Genomic DNA, 25,821 nt, shown 5'->3' on the forward strand with positions numbered 1-25,821 from the left:
ATTTAAAACTTATGATGACACAAAGTTGCCCTTACTTTTTGATGTCCGAGTCGGCAAAAGAATAGTGAAGCTGTAATGGCCCTAGGCAGTGTTTTATTTCTACACTGCCTGTGCTCTGAGATAGTGGAGGAGGGAGGCAGAATGTGAGTAGGATAAAGAGAGTTCTAAAGACACACCAGTCTGTAGGTGTACAGAAATAAAAACAACTTTGCCCTTTTCAAACGACCACCTGGTGGCACTGTCTGCTAATTTGCAATTAAAGTCATATAAACTGCAGTTACAAAATGCTGCCATGTGGCGCTGTGTGCTATGTAAAACTTAGTAAATATATATATATATACTCTCATATTGATGCCTTACACATCTATACCAGCTATGTGCACTGCCTTCAGAAGCAATGAGAAAAATCAACTGAGAAGGTGGACTCCCTGTGTATCCAACTAGTTGGTAACCCTCCAACTTAGATGGAGGGCAAGACTAAAGATATGGCAACATTTCTGCACATCTGATAACAGATCAAGATCTGAAGTATAGCTCAAGGTTCAACAGCAGTGATATTTCTTCACTAATGAGTCGTTCATCTTGAACTAATGCTAGAAAGATTCATTTAAATGAACAATCTCTTATAATAAAAACGCAAAGCAGAACACGCCTGTGAATACCTTGTTAGGAAGTCAGAAAGCAACATTTAACACAGGAAGCGTGGACATTAATATTATTCAGAAAATGCAACACAAAATACGAAAAAATAACTCCATTGTGCTTTCTTATAATAAGCATGGTTGATTACTTAGCCAGTGCTTGACGTTAGATTTTAAAACAAAAGAATGCTCTTTTCACTTCAGCAAAAATATTAAACTACATTAAAACCCATGTCAATGTGATTCATATACTGCACATTCCGCATGAACGGCATCAAACATAATAATAATAATAATAATAATAATAATAATAATAATAATAATAATAATAATAATAACAAGTTGATGATGTGATGGTTAGTTGGCCGGCAGATGCTCTTAAGGTCGTAAGGGGGCACTGCAGCAACAACTTTGGTAAACAGAAACACTGCCGTGCTTTCCGGTTTGCTTTATTTAATCACAGAAAATGGGGGAAGCAGAAGCTATTCCTGCCGATGAAAAACAAGCGGATTCCGGCTCCAGTCCAATTGAAGAGTCGGTGATTTGGAGTCAGGAGGTAGAGGTGTGCCTGTTTCATGCCATGCTAGGCCACAAACCCGTAGGTGAGGTTACAAAATTAAAAGTACGAGTAGGTATTCGCGGCTAGCACTCGAGAGGCCTTTGAATCATCGGGCTGGAGTAGAAAGTTCATCCTAAGGAGTAGTGCTTGCCCGGCTTAGGTTGGAGCAAAACATTGATTCGTCATTGACGTACGGTGTTGTTTTGTAGCCATGGCCTGAATACAAGGCACTTTTTTTTTCATATAAACGCACACAAAAACGTACGATTATTTCGTATTAAGTATTTAAAATGGAGGCATTACACTAAATACTATTTGGTATGTATTAACCTGGACAATACAGATCGTGTCTTTAGTTGAGACCCGTAATAAAACATTTTTTAGTTGATACGGAGACTAAATTATTCGCGGTTTCCATTTTGATTTGGAATTTTCAGATGTTTCCAATTCCATTATTTTTTTTTTTTTTTTTTTTGCGGAAAAGTTCTGGAGATGTGCAAACTTCAAAATGTATTTTGTGTTTCAAACAGAAGCGCATGTCATGACACTGTAAACAACAACAGCGCGCCACAGCAACCCCCCTCACGTTTACCTGCGCGTCTACAGATTTATCGGCAGGACAACAGCTGCCTAAAGTAATTGTAAACAGACTGACTCAGGTATCACGAGGAAACTGACCATGTGGATGACCAGATCCAACCTATCAGTAAATGTTAAACTTGGTTGTCATTTTTATTTGTGGGACATACATGTCCCTTGTACCTTAAAGGGTTCTAACAACTTGACCCCCAGTGGGGGGAAATGGGTACTGGTAAAAAGCCTTAAAGAAGAATGAAACCATTGCAGGAAGCATAAATATATTTTTCTTTCTTTTGCAGATATTTTAGCACCATATAAAAATGCTCCCCGATCTCATATCGGATTGTTTTCATCGTTGCAGGTGTAAATCGTCATTTCCACATGATCTGCATTCGGGATAAATTCAGCCAGAATATTGGGCGCCAGGTGCCGTCTAAAGTCATCTGGGATCATTTGGCGACAATGTATGACATGCAGGCGCTGGTGAGTATGCAGTGGGTTGGTTAAAGCAGGTGTTAAGTGGCCGTTTCTTTTGAGATCCATTTAAGCACATTGCAAATGTATGCGATGGAAAAAGTAAACCTGGTGTTGTAACCAATATTTTTGTTATTTATGGAAATGTAGAAATATTTCATTAACAGTCTGGGATTGTGCTGTATATATTTAAAATATAATTTTATATTTAAGTTGACTGTATACTTTGAAGTCTAGACAACATTGTTTTTAATAGCAGACTGCTGTGCTTTCCATGGTTGATTAAAGTTCCCTGCTTTAGAATATATAAATGCTCCTAAACCGTCTAAACTGATGCAATTTATCAAATATATTATTCTGGACAGTGTTGCACTCATTTTGAACACTAGTATGAGAAGAGGTTAACTTGACCTAAACCAGCAGAATCTTATTGTTTTAGTTGAAAATTAAGGATGTACATTTTTACACTAAAATCTCTTTCTCTTAATCTAGCATGAATCAGAAATCTTGCCTTTCCCCAACTCTGAGAAAAGTTTTGTTCTTCCAGATGATATCATTCAGGAAGTAAAAGAAGGTAAGAATGGACTGGGACTTGGTATTGAAATGAAAAGAATGATCAGTAATATTAATGTTTAATGAGGTTCACCTGAGCTTGTCGTTAATCCAGCTCTTAGTATATCCTGGAATTACACTGATGAAGGCGCTGTCCAGTGTTTTGTTCTGCTTGAATTAATTTCATGTTCCTGGAATGGATTAACCTGCTATGCAATCTGGGTCTTTTTTTTTTCTTTCCCTGCTAACTATTGCTTATGCTTTTAATATCCCAGAAAAATAATTAATGGTAATTGCTGTTGCAGGAAAAGTTGGAATTGAAGAAGAAACTAGAGAGGAGATCAAAGAAGAAGTGGAGCAGCCAGCATTAGTAGAAGAAGGTATTTCATATTCTCAAGGTGTCTCTTTGTTTTCACTTCGATATTGGCTGTGGTAATACAGCACTTTGGCGCATTGTGCTATCAGAAAACAGTGACGCTCATTATGGCCATTTATCTTTCATTTTTAAGGTCTGTGTCCCACATTGGCTGGCCAGGAGGTTGAGAGGTATGGGCAGAATATGATTCACTCTGTTCCACCAACAGGGTATGACCTCGTTTGAGAAACCATACTATTACAGCACATGACCTTTTATTTGGAGCAGGTACCACCAGGTTTTCAGACGGCAGATATTGTAGCCACCTTGTTGTTAGGCCAACGCAGTGCAACATGGTCTCGTAAATTAACTGGATGCACAATTGGAGATCTTGGTGTGCCTCTGTATAGTTTAAGTACAGTACACTTAAAGCTCCCCCACCCCCCCTTTATCTAAAGAACAGGTGTGACAAACTTAGACCTGTCAGTATATCACAATACACTGAATCTGTGAAAGGTTGAAATTGTTCCGTTGTTCATAAGGGATTTGAGGAATTGACTGGGAGCTCAAATGTTATTTTGGAGGGAGAAAATTACCACCTCCATCTTGGTCCTCATCTGATTTTTGTATTTATTTATTTTTTTGGTCTGCGGTGTGAATATTCTTTGTCATGGCAATTTTAAACTGCAAATGTTAATCTTCTTTATGACCAAGACAGTGACTTTTAAAAATATTCATGATTCAAAGGAGTGCTCAGTGTTTCTTAATTCCCTTTTCTGGTCCCCAGGATGTCCTGAGGATCACTTCATTTTTTAATGCTGAGCATTGATCTCACCTCACACTTAACACTGTCCACGAGCGTCCAATTTGCTTTGCTCTTCACCTCGCGTGTCTATTCCCCCGGCGATTGGGATATAGTGGAGGTACCAGTACATATGTATGTCACACTTAAATGTTATAACATTGATCCTTGCAGGGAGCAACTGCTCTGTGAAACTGGCAGAAAAGGCCAGCAGCAAAGAAAAGGAGAAAGACAGAGAGAAGGGCTCAAGTGAGAATGCAGCGAAGGAGGCTGCAGACAAGCGGAAGCGGAACCGAGTGACTGAGAAAGTGTTGAACGCAAACAGTAACCCCTCCAGCCCGAGCGGGGCCAAGCGGCGCAGGACGTAACATGAACGCCACCAAACAGCAGCCGCAGAAGAGAGCCACGCTTCTTGAAAAAGGGGGGCGTGAAATAACACAGGAGGGAAACTGGATACCTTTCCAATATCTAATCTGAAGCCGAGGATCTGATTGCTTGTTTGTAGAAGTTACCTAAGATCTATCCACGTAGCTCCATTGTGTAGCTGGATAATGTCAGACTGTTCCAAGGCTTCTGATAGGTCTGAGTGTAACTGGTCCACCTGTTTTGTATTATCTGAAACCACCTTTTTGTTTATTTCATTTCCTAATGCCTCTACTTGATCTCCCCAGTAGTAAGTAAACTGGAATTAAGAATCTACTCAGACAGTGTGGTCACCCTGTGCACTACCCTTCGTTGAAGATAATGCAGCTCTGAATTATAAATAAAACTTTCGTTTAACTAAACACACTGTAAATTTCACATACTGGGTCTGTACAGTGCAGTGGGAGTCTTATTTCAATCTCTGTAACAACAGCAAAACCGCAACTAAACAAAATATAACGAGGAAGACGGTACAATACAAAATTGCCTCTGTTATTTAATACTGCATAAGATACAGATGTTTATAACCATTTTAAGCTGTATTATTACAAGATGATGCATTCTTTCAGTGTGATAATGTTTTTTTTTTTTTTTTAAATCATTTTTCAATATCTATTTGCAGCTGTGGGCGACCATTATTATGCCTCCTTTGTCTTGAACACTGACATGCTATAGAAGACACTTCAAATAAGTCTTGGTCGTTCCATATACAAACGCACTTGTAAGTCAGGGAGGCAAACACTCTTGTTCTCAAAAGTGTACCCATGTGTAATGAAAGTCTATTGCATAGTTCATTTCAGTGCAAGTTCTACTACTGGCACCAAGTGATTTTTCTATTTTTAATCATTTTTGGAACAGAATGCCTGGTTTTCCTTTCTTTTTTTTATATCCATTTCATCAGGGATAGAAATAAGACTCCTATTGGAGAGCGGTTTTGATACATTTTCAACTTTAACCTGAGCTGAAGTGTATCGGATAAATGCAGCAGTGCATCTTAAACATTTGGACCCTTGTTTTCAGTTCGATTCTGTGATGTTGGAGTGTGCCGCGGCAGACTCATGTACATGAAATTCTTCACATGTTCACTAAGCTCACAGTTTTCATTTTATTTGTACAGGTATGGTGAACAGTGCTGATTTTCTTTCAAATGAATTAAATCTGGTCTGTTCACAAGTGTTACTGGAGCCTGGCAGGATATTTACAGGCTCTGGTATTTGCTTGTTTGTCTTCTGTTTGTAAATTTGTACCATTTTTTTGTAGAGTCTTTGTGTTGTAGAGCAGCAAAAACATAATATCAAACCACTTAAAGTTATCAGTACAGCTAGCCCTGAATTTATTTGTTAATCTTTTCTTATACAGATATACATGCAATACTTGAATTGTCCATTGTTTGTCATATTTAATTTTTTTTTTTTTTTTTAATGATTTAACAATTTCATTTTAAGCATGTTTTATTAAACATTTATTTGAAAGCCCATAATACTTTGTTTCATTTTATTTTGGCTCAGTCTTGGCACTGCACGCAAACTCATTTGATTATTTTGCTATACACATTTATTGGAGGGTTTAAGATGTGGGCAGCTGTGGTAATAATATACAGCTGCAGACATGTTTTCCAACTGTCTTTTACTGGTAACCCTTTATCAATACAAAACAGTAAATTAAATAAATATGTAGGTACTGCATACTTCTAGGAGAACAGGTGCCTTCTCCCTAATCCTCCACACATCTCTGAGCAGCAGTAAACATTACCTAGCAAAGTGAATACTGGAACCATTCTTGTTCTATTCTCAAAACACAAGCAGTAGGCAGTGGTAAGTAGTTAGTTAATTGATTGTAAATTATATGTTGTCGTACTTTCACTACACTGATTGGACTAAATGTTGATAAACCACAGCAGACTTTTTAGGGCATATTTACAGAATCTATGAATCCACCTGAATTGCATCAAGTGCTTTTTCAGTGGTAATCCTCGGTGATCGCCCGGGGCTGTAAAGTGCTCTGAAAATAAACCCTGCAATGGTTTATTCCAGGGGGGTTATAAGGTTATTAAATCAAGTAGGCACATGTTTGTCTAAAGCTTTCAACAAGAGAATATTATTTCAACAGCTCTAACGCCTGTATTCGTCTTTGGAATGCTATAACTATGTTTCATTGGTTCTCATAATGAAGATATTAGCTGGAATGCTGCTTATTGTTATTTTTATACATTACGAAAGAACGAAAAAATGCTAAAATTGTATCAGATAATCTGCAGCTTTGTTAGATTTGATTGCACACCCTTATGTATTGTGCAGCACGTTATGCTTCTGTTTATCATTTAAAAGGGCAACTTGTCCCAAGGGCAAGGACACTGTCTGGCTTCCCTGCTTGCTCTCCTTGGGCTTGAATGTTAGTTATTTCTGTCTGTCTTGCAGATATCCAAAGGGCGCTTTACCAATTTGCCTGCTTCAATAGTTATCTGTCCCTTACTGGAGATGGTTTCGGGAGCTGACAGGTCGTACTTCTGTTTCACCACCATAATATTTCCACAAGAGGGCACCCTTGTAGAAACTAAATTGGCATTAAGCTCTGAAATATAGATTTTGCATTGTAATCTTGTATTGCCTTGTAACATCTGTAATTTGCCTTGGATAAAGGCGTCTGATAAATGCATAAATAATAATAATAATAATAATAATAATAATAATAATAATAATAAAAGATAATACCGAATAGTGTAATTATGTTGTATTTATTAGTAAAAGTAGGAAGATTTGTGTAATGCTAAGACAGTACTAATAACAATAAGAATAATACGCTTTAACAGTAGTGTTAAAACAAAAATGTCCATGGGACCATTTTAAACAGTCTGAAGCACAGTAATGGTGACATTCTTGGCTACGGGCATCAGTGTGGAGTAGTGGTTAGGGCTCTGGACTCTTGACCAGAGGGTTGTGGGTTCAATCACTGGTAGGGGACACTGCTGCTCTACCCTTGCGCAGGGTACTTTACCTAAATTGCTCCAGTAAAAACCCAACTGTATAAATGGGTAATTGTATGTAAAAATAATGTGATATCTTGTAACAATTGTAAGTCGCCCTGGATAAGGGCGTCTGCTAAGAAATAAATAATAATAATAATACGCGATTATTCTGTAGTAATCGTGTCCTACCACTAAAGGGCTCCACAACCTAATGCCGTAAAAGCTAACATTTAGATCTGACGAAATGAATGCCAATGCTGTATATAGGCAATTACTCGACAATGTAGAGACATTTAAATAGTAAACGATATATTAGAAATTAAAATATTTTTGCATTGAAATTTAACCCAAACTGTTACCCGGTCTTTTATACTGGTTACTTTATTATACACTTTTTAAAAGCTGGAATAACATCATTCGCTTTTGCTTTTTGGTTGGCTTGTGTGTTGTATGATATACTGGGTTATATTCCTGGAAAAGAGGTGTTCTGGTTTCGAGGTTTAACTCGCTAATGTATATTGAATACTATACAGTATTAATTGTATATAAAAAAAAGGGTGATGACATATTTAGGATTCTAAAACGTGACTCATGATTAACGCAGCCGGTAGCTTTTTCGGTACTGTTCTGAGCATTGCAGCACAGCAATGTTAAATATGTGTGTAGTATTGGTAGTTTGTATTTTATTGTGTATATGCGTACTGTACCCTGACACGTTTTGGCTATGGGTATTACAGTACTTGTTTGTCTGTGCAAAAAAAAAAAAAGAAGTGATCTTGTTCTGTTTGTCAGTCATGCTTGTTTAAATAAACGACATGTTATTATAATGAGATCGATTTCGTTATAAAACGTTATGAATCTATCATATTTTATACAATTTGCGATTTCACTTTTAAAAACGTAGCCTACTTTGTAATGCTGTAATATAGTGTACTGTTTCATTTGAGCAATAGTATAATGATGTTTAATACTTTATTATAGCGCTAGCTATAAAGGTTATGGAGAGGGGTGGTTTATCTCAATGATTTCTTTTGCTTTCGGTTCGTTTTACAGTGGATATATTCTAAAGATTACAAAACATTTCAACAGTACAAGTCAACTTTGTGGAAAACAAAAAGCATCTCAATATTACGAAAGTAATAAACCTCTCTTCCCTTCTGGCAGACACGGATAAAGGAGTGCTTTGTTTTTGGCCAGGCAATGGTTAACTGTTCGTTAAAGAAACGGCAATTCATTGTAAGATTTATTTTATCTCCCTGGTGCAATGTTGTTCCAGTTCTCCTGCAGTGCGATCCACACAGCTGGCGCAGTCATGTTTTAAAGCAAAGCCAATGTGTGATTGTGTTTGTGTGATAGTATTGTGCCAAGGGCAGGGAAGGGCAGGCGGACCCAGACTGAGCGGCGCCTCTCCACACCTGGGGAAGTTCAGGTTAAATAGCTCCACATTCCTGAGCACACAGCTGATTGAAACATTAACAAACACTAATCCGAGAGCCAGGCTGCAGATGGGCCGGGACCTCAGCCAAGAACTGCTTGAGAGAGAGAGGGAGAGAAAGGAGGGGGGAGAGAGGAGGGGAGATTTTTTACTGTGAAGGACAGATTGCCCTGAACTTTGACAAGACCATTTTTGTGCATTTTTTTAACTCTATTTATATATATAATTTGAAGAGCATGTGTTATGTAATCATGAATAATAATAATAATAATAATAATAATAATAATAATAATAATAATAATAATAATAATAATAATAATAATAATAATAATAATAATAATGAAGTAGTTAACATGTACATAAATGAATTTCATATAAAAGTTTCGGTTGTTTTGGGTTGCCATATGTGTAATTATTTTAGAGATCAAAAACTAGCATCACTTGCTAAGAAACTAAAACTACCTATTTAAAAATCGAAAGTACAAAGGTTTTGTTTTGAGTTGTATTGAGAATTAAGAAAGTTTCCAAAATATAAACATCATCTTCATCTTGTGTTGTTTCATGCAGTATGCACACACACACACACATACACACACACACAGACACATACACACACACACACACACACACACACACACACACGATATAATGGCAACAATAATACAAAAAATAAGTTTGTGTGTTTTGATACAAATCAGATTGAAGAATGAGGTATTGCAGAACTTTTTAACTCTTTAAAATAAAACGTTAACCAATTCGCCTTAAGAAATTGTTGCACTTTTCATGTGTTCAGTTAAGAAGTTAACTTTTTTTTTATCGTTTTTAAGTAGTCTATAGTGCAGTATATCTTATCTTCCTCTCATGTCACAGTTGCCTCAAATAACACACATATAGATATAGATAGATAGATAGATAGATAGATAAAAGAATTATTTAAGGTGATGCAATGTAAGATTTTTCTTTAATATTGCTGGAAAGCAGTCAAAGCTTTTCCTGTGCAGTGTGTTCTAGTTGTATTTTTTTTGCATGCAGCAGCAGCAGCAAAATGTGCACTATTTTCAAGGTGTGTATGAAGATTTTAATCGTGCACGGGTGGAAGATGTGTTTGCTATAGGATTAATACAGGAGTTTTAAGTTGTGTGAATACTTAATTCTTCCCTCGCTCTTATGTATTGTGCGTTTTATATCGTTGAAATATTTTATTTTTGAGTAACTTTGTGTATGTATCATGTGACTTACGGTATCGTTTTTTCTTGTGCTCAGCAAGGTCACTAAATATGTATTGTTAAAATGTTGTATTTGAATGAAACATCGTGTATGGCTTGCTTGAGCCCATGCAAAGTTTAATGGTGATGCACTTTGCATTATTGCAATACAGTAAAAGCAGATCAGCCTGGCAGTTAATCATTTGTCATTATCGCACTCTTTGTGTGGCCAGTGTTAATTGTTAAAAAAAATAAACAAATAAATAAAGCACACCCCAAAAAATAACTCAATTTTCAAAATAATTTTGTTTTAATAAAAACACCATTTGAATACATTGTAAAAAAAACAATATAAAGTTCACATCGTAAGACATTGTAATATACAATACAATATATAAAAGCTCTCAGGAATCTGAGAAGTTAACATTTTTTACAAAACATATCATCTCTCCTACATGTAAACTTTAAAAAAACAAAGTCTGTCTTGTAAAAGTCAATGTGAAACACCCACTGGACTGTCGATTGCGATGCTGTTCATGAAAACGACACCAGTTTCTGAAGGAGCTGCTACTGCTCCCGCAAGCTACAGGTCCAGAAGCGATGTCCCGGGTCCCAGCTTAACTGGCTGGTGAGCGGAAAGTGAGCTCTTTAGCAGTGAGGTGTTCGTGGGGCAACCCCCTTGCCAATTCGCGTTAACAGTCTTATACACTCATCTACTGTAGGACGCTTTCTACTTCCATGCTAGGTCAAGGTTAAAGGAGTGACGAACCGTCACTCGACAACACCTTGTTCAGTTTATTTCCTTATTTTTTTCTGAAGACGTAGATTCTCTAGTCAACTCCTGATGCGAACTCAACGGCACAGGATTCTGTCATCTGCGCAACCATTCTGAAAAGGGAACACAAATAGAAAAAAACAGACCGTAAGTTTAACCGTGCAAACAGATGGCCACTTGTTACAGGACTTATCAACCGAGTACAGTTATGAACCTAGTAATAACGACCACAGAAGTTAATCCTGTATTGTAGAACACGCTGTTATTTGGCAGTTTGCGTTTAGTTTTGACTTGTGACGTTAGATTTAAACAGTTCTAAAGATATTTACCTCAACGGTAATGCCTAATTCGGCATTCAGGGTGGTCAGCGGTGAGCGGGTCAGCGGGGAGTTGTTTGCGCCCTGTGCCCGTGCCAACCCCGGGGAGTCAAGCTCGACCTGCAGGTCCCAGATGTAGTCGATGACGTGCTGCAGGATCTCCACCTTGCTCGCCTTCTTGTTGGGTGGCAGAGTGGGCACCAGCTCTTTCAGTTTGCTGTAGCATCCGTTCATGTCGAGGAAGACGCTCATGTGCTCGTCCAGCAGCGGCAGCTTGCATTTGGAGATGGCCAGGCTCTGCTCTGACAGGCACCTCGCCATGTCCTCGCTGCTAACCTTGCTCTTCAGGGTGCAGGTAGATCCGACGACTTTCATGTTGACTTGGTGGTGGGGGTAGTGCCAAAGTAAGTTTGTGGACTCAAAGCAAAAACGCACACGGCGAAGGTTGGTATGTCGAAGATGGAAAATAAAATAATAAGTAGCAAAGGCAGCAGTTGAAAGATGTTTCCTGCTTCTTGTTGTATTTTTCTTTTACCTTTCTGTCTCTCTCCCTCTGGCGATTACAGTGTTGTAATGAAGCACTGCCCGGCGTTTGGTATTTATTTCTGTTGCCGGCTTTCTGGGAGGGGCCTAGTACAGTGATACGTGCCCCGAGCGACCAATGAGAGAGTGAGGATTCGGAAAAGTGGGCAGGGAAAGCGTCCTGGTTTGAGCCAATGAGAAGTTGGAGCGGTTGTCAAGGTTTACAATCTGTCAGGGGATGGTGTTACAAATGGAAACAAATGTGTGTTTTTATGGGTGATATGTGGGAACCCAGCTGCCCCGCTAAGCAAGGCTGCAGGTGGACGGTTTGCCGGAGGGCATATTCATAAGAATGGTGCAATTACAAGATAAATAGGGTTTTAATTGCCGTTAACCAGACTTAGCAAAACTAACATATATATATATATATATATATATATATATATATATATATATATATATATATATATATATATATATATAAAATATAAAGAAAATGTATGCAATAAATATAAGAACGAGTTATGACCCGTTACTTTTAAGAATCAGACTTTCTTGAAAACATAATCCATTCATCTTAATGCCATTTTAATTATAGTTTATCTTACCATGAAACCGTATGTCTGTATTCAATAATGGGATTAAAATAATGCTAACTGGTCTACTTAACATTCTTTATAACAGATTTTAGTGCAATACATTTCAACCACGCAAACACGCCTACGTTCGACTTAATCCACACATTGCACGTGTAATAGTCTGCTAAATGCTGTGCAGAATAAGCAGTACCATTATATCTGCCTACTAATTATCATTAAAAAAAAAAATAGGTCTGTTTGTTGACCGATAGGAATTTTACAAATCGGGGGAGGGAAGGTGTTACATTATCTGGTATTGGGAAAAAAAAATAAAAAACCATATGGTAGCCCCAGCAACAAAATACTACTTGAAGAGAATTCGATTAGCTGAGAGGTATTTCACTAAAATTCCTATATAGCAGCGTTTAGCATATTAAAGCGCTCTTTATAATTACAAATCGCATACTTCTACACCCCCACCCCGACTTATTAAAAAAAGTTCTCAGTGAATAGCTTTACAGATTCTTTCACATATCCCCTCTGTGTACTTAGTGTTGTATGCATTGAAATTGAATTGCTCTGCTCTGAATCTTCCCCAGATTGTCTAAACAAGCCGAGGCAGACTGGCAGGCGCCAGCCCCGTGACGTCACCCATTCATACAATCCCTGACGCCTGTCAGCCTGGCGCCGCGCGGGCGGTCTCCATGGAGACCACAAACAAGAGGCTCTCACTCCCCCATTCACCTGCGCAGCGCAAACCCTGAGAACAAACTGGCTGCAGAAGATCGTCATTCATTTGTCACCTAAAAGCGCTGTCTAAAGAGATTCCCGCCCCGCACACCTGCAAACTGGCGTTGTCGCCAGCGCGCTCGGCCGGGGAGGGAGGGAGAGGGAGAGAGAGAGAGAGAGAGAGAGAGAGAGAGAGAGAAAGAGAGACAGAGAGCTTTGCATTGCAAGATCCTTTATGGATCCCTACAGTGTGTTGTTTTCTGATGGGAATGTTTTTACTTTTTATAGAAAAATCATGCAGATTGTGTCAGAGCCATTCATTAAGAGAGGATTTTTTTTTTTAAACAGCTGTCCATGTGAAATGTTATGCAGCAGTTGCATTGTATATAATTTAAATACTTTGCAGATTATATTTTGGCTAATGTATTTATTTTTCTTTGTTGTCGCTTTTTAAAAATTTCTTTAACATTGCATTCGATTTTACTTTAATCCATATTTAAGTAAAAGTACTAATACGGGTTTGCAAGTGTGTGTGGGGGGGGGGGGGGGGAGGGGAGGGGGGTAAGATTTGGGGAAGAACTACAGTACTATACTGTCACATTTATTCACATACGCATATAACTATTTAACATAAAGGTATACGAATATATCTATCTGTGTCTCAGCTTTTTAATCAATTCAATAGTGTAACCACAGTTTAGACAAATTGCCAGTACTGACTTTGTCTGCTGTCTGCCGTTTATTTCAGTGGTTCTTTGATACTTCAATTGATTCCCATCTGTCCCTCATTACGAGAAATGGTCTTCATTTTAACTCCATAAATGTGACACAGTTCTGCTCACCAGCATTCTGCTATTACTGCCCATTTTATCACAGTAATTTGTAAGTACCAGAAAAATCACAGACAGAAGTAATTTTTTTCTGGAGCGGTTCACAGATGCTTAAAACATCTTTTCCTTATGACTTTTACAATTACGTTCCGTACTATTAATGTAATTCCTTTTGATAACCGCTAGTCTAAAACTATTAATCGTTCTAAAAGAATTCTTCTGAAGTAAACATATGTTTAGCATACAGTCCACATTCAGTGCCCATTAGCACATTAGTGATGGATAGTTGTTAGGGTTAAGGTTCAGTATGAAACGCTGTACACTTCATAAGGAATCAGTACATTGAACACCATGTTGTGTAAGGCTGCAAGATTTACTTAGCAATTGTGTCGGTGCAAAACAAAACTACCAGTATCACTGTTACAAAAATTGTTCTAGACAAAATACATGTGGACAGACAGAGTTATTTGTCTCTGGTTTTGCAACACTAAGAAAATATGATGCAAACTATGTGGCAAGCAAAAACATATTGTTATCCCATTGCAATGTCCGAGGGTGGCCACATTCTTTTGTTGTTTGTCATATTCATGTTGTTATTTAAAGTTTCTGAGAACTGCCTTTCAAGGCTTGTAACCCTACTTTGTGAATCTGTTCCTGAAAACTATTTAAGCGTAATCTACAGACTGCAGAACTGAATGGATCTGAAAGTGTATCGCATATGTTACAGTACTTTTTGTTTAAGGAATGTCATCTAGTTACATAAAAACGTATTATAGGTTGTCTCAGAGCTACTAATGTTCATTTCATTTCCAGTACTACGACTAAGACGATTCTGGGTTTAACCCCCTGATTCTTTTTTTTTTTTTTGGCAAAGTGACACCGCTCCACCAGCAGAGTTTTACATCCTGTTGCCCGAACAGGCCCTTGTCTCAGGTCATGGCTCAGAAAGTTGAGGGCGCTTGGAGAACAATGGGAGATCAGAGCAAGGATTGTGGGAGAAATCCAGGCTGGAGCCACTGTGTCTGGGACTCCTCTTTGCTCTCTCATCCAGCCTTTGTTCAGCTGCAAAAGCTATCAGCACTTCCTACTGACACCAACAATAACTCCCCACAGCTGGGCCCTTTTAATCTTGTTTACAGCACATCAAGGCAGAAAAAAAAGTGAAACATATTAGCTCCTGATTTTAACTGACAGAGAAGATCTCCCCCCTACTGGTCAGCCCCTTTTTACAATGGTTAATTAGAAAAGTTTAGATTATTCGTGGTGGGTTTTAAATGAGCAATTAACTGATGTGTAAAAAATGGTCTTTGTGCGCTCCCCTTGCTTTTTTTATTTAGAAATGGCTGGAAGCAAACAGGCTGTTACAGTTTTGGAGTTTTTACAATAGTGGAGTGCCACCAGTCACACACTCCACCCTGAGGGACTCTTAACATGCATAACAGCTTTCTTCAGCTCTCACGGATTCTTTTTATAGCAGTATTTGCAACAAGGGAACTGTGCAAGAGTGGAAACCTTTATTTTTTTTTTTTGCGTGTATAATTTAGGGCCAGATTTCTTTAAAACAAAAAAAAAAAGATTTTACTGTCATGGCAGAAAAGTTTGTATTGTTTTTTTTTCCTCATAAAAATACACAGCAAATGTATTTATTTATGTATTTGTATATACTTTAGGTATCAACAATACAAGGGCTTTTAACAGGGACTGTCTTGCACTTGTAATATTGTTATCTATGTACTGTGGTGATTGTGTTGTAATCCCTATATAAACAACTAAATAAATATAAGCCACATACTGTACATGGGTTCACAATGAATAAACGGGGGGTGGGGTTAAGTGAAAGTTCATTAAACTGACACAGATAAGCATAGTGTGTAGACACTGAATAAGCCTTCTAGTGGACAGGTTTGTCTTTGAATTGACTGTGTTTTTGTTTAAAAATGAATTCAGTGCTATTGAAGCAGTATGGAGTAGTGGTTAGGGCTCTGGACTCTTGACCAGAGGGTTGTGGGTTCAATCCCCAGTGGGGGACACTGCTGTTGTACCCTTGAGCAAGGTACTTTACCTAGATTGCTCCAGTAAAAACCCAACTGTATAAATGGGTAATTGTATGTAAAAATAATGTGATATCTGTATAATGTGAAATAATGTATAATGTGATATCTTGTAACAATTGTAAGTCGCCCTGGATAAGGGCGTCTGCTAAGAAATAAATAATAATAATAATAAATAATAATAATAATATTGAGTGTTTAATGGTGATGGATGGCATATTATTTGTTTTAAGGCAAATGGAATAGCATGATATCTACATTATTATTATTATTATTATTATTATTATTATTATTATTATTATTATTATTATTATTATTATTATTATTATTAATTTCTTAGCAGACGCCCTTATCCAGGGTGACTTACAGTTGTAAACAAAAATACATTTCAAGAATCACAAATACATTTCAAGAATCAAGCCCTTTATAGTGCACTTTCTTATGTTTTTTCTCTACTTAGAGGCAAAACACGTCTGGCTGTATATTAGAGGAGTGGAAGAAAAAGAAACTGTTTGGTGGGTAATGCACCAGTCATGCCCAGGCAAGCTTCAAACACTCTATCCTGATCTACAACCAACAGTCCCATTGCCAGCTGTGAGCAGTCTGTATTAATTAACCACTAACCATGTCCCTGTTAGCAATGAAAGAAACATTATTACTGACCACGGATGTGCAAAAGACCCGAATATTGCTGTTTACCAATCAATTAACAGCCCATTAGTGAATGTAGCTCATTTCATTTCTTTACAAACCTAACCTGATTTACATCGCTAAGCAGGTTGTTTACAATCAAGAACATGCAAATACTGCACTATACAAAACATTAATTAGCTGAGAAAAACATTTGCACTCACTAGCCAGAAACTCTGGCCAGTTAATTGATTTATAAATTGATCCATAGCTTTAACTGCTATGGATATGGGGTGTGGTAGGTATGCACATACATAAGTTAAATAGGTCAATATAAAGAAAATATTGGGGGTGTTCAAATCTAGAAGGAACCTGGTAACATTAGTTCTAAAGGGCAGTCAGCCCTTAGCTGTGCAAATTGATCCTTTCAGTGCAAATTCAAAACTATCAGGAAAATCCAAGGTAAGTAATAACAGGGTAAAGGGGAGTGCCATCAAAATCCTAAAAGAATAAAGATAACCAATATAATCTTAAAGGGGTGGACATTTTCTTTCTTTCTTTCTTTCTGTCGCTTCTATCACTTCATGTAACCATCCTCTGTTAAAAGTTTGAGAATTCTCTCGTCAGAAGTTTGAGAACTCTCTCATCCCCTCCCTGCAGATTGGGATCAGCTCAGATGTAGGCAGGTGTGTGAGGCTGGGAAACAATAATGCAGGTGAGGCGGTGGATGAGACCATAACCGTGGGAACCCGACGCGATGTCAAATATTAACACATTTTATCAGCTGCTCCTGTCACATTCCACAGAAAATCAGTTGCATATGTACAGACTTTATTGTTTTATGGTCCCTTATTCACAATTATGTGGTCGATACCCAAGTTTCACACGGTCAGGATCAATTTGTTACAAGCTTCTGTCACTGTACTTCATGAGATAAGCATAACATGTTTTGGCAGATCATCATTCACTATTGATATTAGTCAATTATTATATAAACTATATACCGGTATACCAAATGTAGAAATTATTTATTTACATAATGAAAAACAGGAAAGATTAGATATCAAATCCTTAAGAATATTCCAGTCTTCATGTCAAAGTTGCCACTGTTCCTGTACATGGAAATGCTTTGGTGGTGCATTCACTTGATTGCCTGACATGAATGCTGCTTGTTGACCTCTGAGTTGAATGCATTGTGTGGGTCAGGGGGGCTCACAGAATTACAAGGAGCCCAGAGTCTTTGAATTGTGAAGCTCTCAGTCCTGCTCCTGCTTTACAAAAGCAGAACCCCAATGGGATCTGGGATTTGAAATGGAACCTACCTTGTAGCTACGTCACAAGTTGTTGGTTGTTGAATAGCTCTTTCACAGCAGCTGAAGTTAAATAACCAACTCAGAAGGTTAATTTCAGTATAGGTTAAACATTAATATGTTTTGTTTTCCTGGGGAAAAAATACAGTGCATACTTTGCAGTTGAACAAGAAGTCCCATTTGCAGAAATCTAATCGGAAAACAGTCACTTCTTTAGCGGAAGCAGTGCTGTTGGTGGCTGTTTGGATATAATTTTGTTTAATCAAAGCCGTTATGAAACGATACTGTGCTTTAAGACTTGCTGAAGAGAATTGATTGAGTTTTACAGCAAAACAGCTGATAGGAAACATGTTTTAACTGAAGGTCAATTCAGGTTTCAGGTTTCAGATGCCAGAAGCCTGCAGCCTGTGCAGTAGCCAGGATTCTGGTCTTGTCAGATGTCAGGCGCTAAGTAGGGGCAGGCCTGCTAAGCACTTGGACCCTCAAGGAACACCTGCTGCTCTGTATAAAGCTGTGCTGCTGTCTGTGCCCTGAAGCCTGGCCAGCACACCGGCATGCTGTTGTGAAGGACACCGGGCTGCAGGAGGTGTCGTTCGCTTTGTGGACAGTGTTTTTATTATTATTATTTATTTCTTAGCAGACGCCCTTATCCAGGGCGACTTACAATCGCCAGCAAATACATTTCAAGTGTTACAATACAAGTAATACAATAAGAGCAAGAAATACAATAACTTTTGTTCAAGCAAAGTACAAGTGTGACAAACCACAATCCAATAATACAGCAGATAATAGTGATAGTTACATCAGGATATGATTAAATAGTGATAGTTACATCAGGATGTGATTAAATACAAAGTACTACAGGTTAAACACTTGGCAGATTACAGTATTCTGAAGTACAGGATTAAATGCAGTAAACTAGGGGGCAGATAAGAGCAAAATAAGGCACATTTACATGAAGGGTGATAGTGTCCCAGGATACAAACAGAGGAGTTCTACAGGTGCTCTTTGAAGAGGTGAGTCTTGAGGAGGCGCCGGAATGTGGTCAGGGACTGGGCAGTCCTGACATCTGATAGTTTGAATGACACGCAGAGTTTCAAGGGGTACCTAAGTTCTTTATCTATGGTGCCACAGCCTCACAATTCATAACAATTTACCATATCACAAAATTAGCCTGATTTATTACGATCCAATCCACGTGAAAAGTAGGCACCAGGAAGTAACCATGGTTACTATGATATAGTAAGAAACGACTCTGGTGTGCGTAGGAGCCATTTGATTTACAATCTGTTTGTTTATAGTTTTGTACAGAAATATTTTCTGTACCTATCTATGTGTTTGTGCGTTTCTTTTATTAACAGTGTCGTTCCTTTCAAAATACAGCCTCCTCCAATATTTGGACCTTTTTTGTACATGCACATAGCTATTATGAGTGTTTGTTAAGATAACATTTTACAATAGTCATACAAATAAAGCTGATCATTTGAATAGTCAGCCATTGCCATTATTGCTGCATTAGAATGAAACAGTATATTTTTAGGTATTATAACCTTACAAGTCCTGACACTTTTTCAGTTGTTTTTTTTTTTTTTGGTATCTTGGAAGTGATAAATAGCTAAATCCATTTTTCCAGTAATACACCGGTAGTTATTTTAATCCTGCCCTTGCCTCAGCTGACCCCATGGCTGCCCTCGCTCTCACACCGAGGGGGAGTCGCTGGGTAGGCACTCGGAGCAGCTTGTCCCCTTATTCAGAGCCAGAGCAGAGTGCCTTCTGCGAGCCCAGTTCCCACACAAACTATCAAAGCACTTAATAGCTTCTAATTAGCTCGCCATCTGCTAGTGACAGTGCACCAATGGCATGCAAAGATCTATTGAGAGCATGGACATTGTGTGCTGGAATGCTTTCCACTCCAGTAGCAATTGCTTGGAGAAGCTGGCTATGGAGGCTAATACGCAGTCAGAGGCCAGGCTGCACAAAGGGAGACACTGTTACAGTGTGCAGCAAATCTAATACCACTGGAGCCTGTTACTGTGTTGTCCTTCCACTAGGTGCAGCGTTCCTGCTCCTCGGAGACTGAATGAAACAGTTAACTGGCAGTGCATGGGATCTCTCTGACAGGCCAGTCTTATGTTTAGGTTATAAATACAGTCAATCCCCCCTTTGTGGAAACACCCTTCTTTGGAAATAGTGATTAGGTAGGTTGTAGGAGGTACCGCACTCAACGTTATATTAGGTGGGTGGTAAATCCTTGCATGCAAAGATGCACTTATATGGGGTGGGTTAACACTGCTGTAGCAGTTTCCACATGGTTCCTGAGAACAGGTGTCAGCAAACAAGGTGTAGTGAGGGCCATACCATGGCAAAGCAATGCTACGTGGCAACATTGTTGCGTATAATTTAAAGGAGGCTCTGTATAGTGAAGTAATCCATGTTTCCAAGCTGTTCAAAAACTTTGCTTTTCTACTGGTGGTATTGCAGCTTTGCTCCATTGAAACCCAGATCTCCAATTCACTTGTTTTTCAATGTTAAAACCACTGTCTATTTCTTAAACATGCAGATGGTCCAGGTTATAAGAAATGTCCTGTTGAGAAATCGTAGTGTGAATCACCATTTGTGTCTGTGTTTTTTGTTTTGTTTTGTTTTTTTCAAAAAGGAGACTCAAACCAAAAACAAACTTTTGAAAGACGTGCTGGCAGCTCATATCATGTGGAAATAAAAAAACATTTTGCAACTCAGTTCTTTTTCCTGCTGAAAGAGTTTTTCCTATAGTAGCACCAGCTGTTCACAGCTGGCCAACCGCAAGCAGTCTTCAGAGCTCAGAGGATTTATAGTCTTTCACCAGCTGTCACCCCTGACAAAGATCTGCAGTCGAACAACTTTAGCTGTGTTATTGGTGCTGTTATTGAGAATATTTTACAGGAACGATTTTTAAGGCAATTAAGGAGGTGCCAGCACGGATTGAGTTAAGGTAAGTATTTAAAGTTCTATGTATGGGAAATTCCACCTGTAACTAACAATACATCAAGGCTGAGTAAGAAAGTGTACACTACAGATATTCATTGGGGAAACTGCAATGTATTGATTGCAGTGTTTGGAAACCCTCATCACACCACTTGGGTAACAGATTAGCTTTGTTCGCAAGGCAAGTACATGTAAGCAACAGGTGTGCACACCTGAAACCCAAGCTGAACAGGTTAATCATAGATAAGCCCTATTCATAACGACACCCTTTGTACAGGCTTGATCAATCTTTCTTCTTTTCAAAGACATCTAAACAGCCCATGCAAGGGGCGTTACCTCAAGTCTTCCCGTTTCGTAACATCCTTTACTAGCAATATTGCAACGAGGCTAGGGGGCTTGCGAGGTCAGAAGAAGAGTAGAAAGCAATGTGATGACAGGTGAATTGCTTGATAATTTAGTAAAAGCATTACTGTGCTGTGCTTGTGAGAGTGAGACTATACAACTGCCTCTGTAGAGTACCTTGAGGAGAAAGAAGATTGAAAAAGCCGCTTGCATGTTACACCTGGCAGGGTGCAATGAGTTGTTATAAATCTGCTGGCTCCTTCCAGAGTACCGATTGTTTGCAGGTCATATGTAGGCATTGAAAAATAAAATGTTAAGGGAAGGCAACTGTGACAGGGATGGCTGAGTGGTCTGACGTCAGGCAGAAGCAGGAACAAAAACACTGACACCGGGGAAGTACTGCAGTTCAAAAAGGCTTGCGCCGTTTTTATTAAGCAAACCAAAAATAAAATAAATATTTAAACAAAGCACTGTGCTCACCGAGAAAAATAAAAGAGTAAACAAAAACAAATCTCGAACACAAAATATTTGTGGCTGACATTTCTCTCCCACGTTGTTGAATAATGAATTTCGGGGGGGTTTCAAACCCCTAAAAGCACCCCCTAGCAACGCCACTGCTAGCAGCCAATATTTGTAACCCACTCAACACATACACTCACATACTGTATTCAGTCAATAGGCAGTCCCACCTGTATATCAATGCATGTAATCTGTAGGATATGAAGATTTAGCCACAGCTGTGCAGTGTTTACAGTTTGCATTGTATACCTGTCTATGATGGCTGTTTGGTTAATGGGTCTATCCCTTTTCAACCCTTAGCTGATGTATTAAGGCAGGCCCACCCATTCTTGTTTTTATTACAACATAGTGCACATTGAACCCTTTAACCTTATACCTCATTCTTATGGTTTGTCATTCTGTTCTTCATACTGCACTACATGAGTCTGTTATAGAAATGCAGAAATAAACTACCATACCTCGGGGGTTGATCCTTTGACACATGATTACAACATCATTTGAAATGGTCTGACTACATGAATAGGTGCATTGCAGCAGCCTGTTATTATATCTATCTGCTTGATAAGCAAGTTCCCAGAGCCTGTTAATGTGTAATGATTGTGTACAGCAATCCTGCAATTCTAGCTGGTGCAAAACTTTTGGCCATAGCACACAAATTATTATTATTATTATTATTATTATTATTATTATTATTATTATTATTATTATTATTATTATTATTATTATTTTGTGTCAATGTAATGCACTAGTTTTTAACGAAACATAATCCAATCAATATTAATTTGAATGGCAATTCCATTTTACCTTCCACTAGAGTGAAGAACCTGGGTGTTACTCTGAACCCTGAGCTTTCTTTTGATTTCCATATTAATTCTGTTACCTGAATAGCTTCTTATCATTTGAGAAATGTTGTCAAATTAAAATCTGTATAGGATGTGAGGGATTCAGAGATGTTGATACATGCATTTATAACTTCTCGTCTTGGTTATTGCAATTCTTTGTTTGTTGGTATATCTGCCACTAAACTCAGAAGGCTTCAGCTTGTTCAGAACGCAGCTGCCAGACTGCTTTCTCACACTCGTCCTTCTCAACACATTACTGCAGTGCTTAGGTCCTTACATTGGTTACCAGTGATCTACTGCATTGATTTTAAAGATGTTGTAATAACTTATAAGGCCATTCATGGATTAGGACCATCCTATCTCCAAGAACTACTAACTCTGTGTGTCCCTACTCGTTCTTTAAGATCTGACAATGCAGAACTTTTAATTGTTCTAAAAAATCGTCTCAAATCAGCTGGAGCCGGAGCTTTTTGCTGTTGTGCTCCTTGGTTGTGGAACTCTATTCCAGTTACCATAAGGCAGACAGAAATAACTGGATTCTTTTCAATCTAAATTGGAAACATACTTTTTTGACTGTGCTTTTTAATAATTGGTTATAAGTGGAGTGTATTGTATACATGAGCAATTTTGTTTTGTTTTTAACATTGTACAGTACTCTGGGATGCCTTGGTGTGAAGGGCGCTATATAAAAATTAATTTGTATTGTATTATTGTATAGTTAGAGGGATATATTATTATTATTATTATTATTATTATTATTATTATTATTATTATTATTATTATTATAGTTTCACTGCAAACACACTCACACATATTTGGCTCCAATTTATGAGCAGACATTAATCTTTCACCACTGTTACAACCTCCTGTTTTAACAACTGGCAACTAATCAGTCAAGGATTTGCACCAGCATGAAAACTGCGACAGCAAACTGTGCTTCACACACATCAAATGATGAATTCACTTGCCTAAATCCTGGTTAATATATGTTCCCGCTAATCCAGTGCCTTCAACACTGCTCTTAGTCATACGTGCTGCATCAGGCATTGCTGCTCCCGAGATTGAAGTATGAGTGTGGTTAGGTGGGTTGTGAGAAAAAGGGGCAGTGGTCTTGTTTTGGTTTTTTATTTGGTCCTAACAAAGTGTTAGAAAATTAGCTAACTAAAAAGCCCTGCTTTATAATGGCGTGTATGCCACCTGTCCGCCCATTATGAGTTTTTTTTGTTAGCTGACTGCTTTATACAATGTGAATAGACCCCACCCTGCATAGAAAACCCTGGGAAAATGGAACAGGTGTTCAGCCACAGACTGGCAGCCTATGCCTGCAGCAGTGGGAGAGCTTATTGAAGCTGCTGGAACTTTATCAGTCAATAGAAACTTTGATGTTTATCAACCAGCAGCTAGTTTATGTATGGGAGCGACTGCTGCTTGGAAGCTAAAATCTCTTTCAGTGACGTGGGAACAGCTGTTTGTTTATCTGTGTATTTATGTATCTATTGATTTATTTATTTGAATTGTATACAGTATAATAGTAGAAAGCACTTAATTAATGGATTTAAATTTTGACCTGTTGCTAAATGCGAATCCCAGCATTAATAATAATAATAATAATAATAATAATAATAATAATAATAATAATAATAATAAAGAAGTTACGGGAACTTATATGTGTCTCATACAGCGGTGGAATAAATCTCATACTTGCCCCTCCAACCCCTGGCAACCCCCATCCAACCCCATTGTAACTGGCATGAGGATTCACAGGGTGTGCTGTGATTCTATTGAATGTTGTTTTTGGCACCATGGTTCTTATGCTGCTGTTATGTCTCAAGAGAGAGGCCCTGTTAGCTTTAATTGAAAGGAATACTTGAATGTAACAGAAGGTGCCCTACTTTTTTTTTTTCTCGGATGCTGTTCCGGCATCAATGAAGTAGAAAGAGAGAGAAGGGAGACCGCCTTGAATTGAAACTGTACCAGCAGTGGTGGGGACACATTCCTCTGCTCTTCTAAAGCTTTGCCTAGCCCATGGGAAAATCAAACAGGTGGTTTAGGCAAGGCTGGCAATCTGTTGCAGCCAGCGGTGGGAAGGTCCAAAGGTTGACTATCAAAAGCATCCCATCCAGCCTTAGACTTGTGCTGAGTAAAAGACTAATGGCTTAATTATCATGTGAATTCTGGGAACAGAGGACAGCTCCTAGTAACACCAAGCCCTGCTCCATATGGCACTCGCTCAGCAACGAAAGAAGATCATGGTTCTCAGAGAGCACAGGGTCACTGTGCCGCTATTGATATCAAAGGCTGGGTGTACACTGTGTCCAGCATGGCGCAGAGTCTTAGCAACTTGTTCTATTATGGTAGGGCTGGACCACACAGGCAAATGTGCTGCTTGGTGCTGACACTCTGCTTTTTAATGAGCAATAAGAAGGGGGACTTTTTAAAAGGAAACTTTTGTTGATGTAGTTTTTGAGTTCTTTAGCAGCAGTTTACAGCTCAAACCCCCTTTTCAGTGACGGGGAAAGAAGTGGTTAACTTGATGTGCTTTGTTTTGTGGTGTTGTGTTTTGCCTGGTGTTTGATCTGTTCATTTATCATATCGGTCACATTATTCATGTCATTTCACAGTGTGTTTTCTTCTGTTGTGTGTCTTTATGTACTGATATAAATTGATTGATTTTGTTATTTTTTCTGTCATTTTTTTAAGTGAATCTTTTGACATATAGAAAGGATATCACTGTAGGCCAGTCACTTGGATTCTAGTTGTAACACTATTGGAATGACCGCGGTCCCATTGGAAGTTTGTTTCATAAGGTGTTGTATATGATGTTTGCTGGGCTGTAAAACTAGGCTAGAAAACTTTTCTATTTAAATGATCACTCCTTAATCTTTTAATTGTTCTTTCATATTTTATGTATTTGAAAAAATGACCCCCATGTAAGTAGTTAATCTAAATTACATTTTTTTATTATTATTATTTTCTTAATGAGGAACAAAGCTAAATTTGTACTGAAGTTCTAATAACAGCATAAACAACCAAAATAATAATCACATTTTATTATCTGAATGCCTGCTTTTCAGCTGCTCAGAGTTGGTCTTGATGCAGGTCTTATGAGCTGGCTGTGCAGGTTCAAATGGCTGCCATACTGGTTCTTCAAGAAAAGCCAGCAAAGTGATTATTTGACCCTCTCTCTATACTCTACAGTAAAGAAGCATGTTGTCTCTCTATTAACATTTAATATGCATTAATCAGTGCTGTATTTTTTTAAAAAGCAAAGGAACCAGCAATGGGGAAAACTAGGACAGTGACTCCTTTCATGCTTGTGTGTTAAGGTCATTTTTTATAAAGAAACACCTCTCACACACATGTTACCCTCCGATAAATACTCAAACACATTTTTTGGATGTCCCACCCAGTCCTTCTGCAGT

At 38.3% G+C, this 25,821-nt stretch overlaps 2 protein-coding genes across 4 annotated transcripts; one reads left to right on the plus strand and one right to left on the minus strand.

Moving 5' to 3' along the window:
• The first annotated feature begins 1,020 nt into the window (after positions 1–1,020).
• Positions 1,021–4,978, plus strand: LOC131698585 (MRG/MORF4L-binding protein-like). Of its 3 annotated transcripts, none has more exons than XM_058990921.1 (6): positions 1,021–1,243; positions 2,141–2,262; positions 2,746–2,827; positions 3,111–3,205; positions 3,315–3,351; positions 4,137–4,978. In XM_058990921.1, the coding sequence occupies exons 1-6, from the start codon at positions 1,108–1,110 to the stop codon at positions 4,328–4,330; spliced, it is 666 nt and encodes a 221-aa protein (XP_058846904.1). In that variant the 5' UTR covers positions 1,021–1,107; the 3' UTR covers positions 4,331–4,978. The 3 variants fall into 3 exon arrangements, with proteins under 3 accessions (XP_058846904.1, XP_058846903.1, XP_058846900.1); XM_058990920.1 differs by having other exon boundaries at positions 1,023–1,243; positions 3,111–3,185; XM_058990917.1 differs by lacking the exon at positions 3,315–3,351 and having other exon boundaries at positions 1,023–1,243; positions 3,111–3,185.
• Positions 4,979–10,277: 5,299 nt separating this feature from the next.
• LOC117417627 (DNA-binding protein inhibitor ID-1-like) lies at positions 10,278–11,662 on the minus strand. The gene is made up of 2 exons (XM_034029779.3): positions 11,095–11,662; positions 10,278–10,878 (listed from the first exon to the last, which is right to left on the minus strand). Exons 1-2 carry the CDS (start codon positions 11,455–11,457, stop codon positions 10,843–10,845), a joined length of 399 nt encoding a protein of 132 aa, XP_033885670.3. The 5' UTR covers positions 11,458–11,662; the 3' UTR covers positions 10,278–10,842.
• Positions 11,663–25,821: the final 14,159 nt, after the last annotated feature.

This window comes from Acipenser ruthenus, chromosome 18 (genome assembly GCF_902713425.1).
Source record: "Acipenser ruthenus chromosome 18, fAciRut3.2 maternal haplotype, whole genome shotgun sequence".
Classification (NCBI taxonomy): Eukaryota; Metazoa; Chordata; class Actinopteri; order Acipenseriformes; family Acipenseridae; genus Acipenser; species Acipenser ruthenus.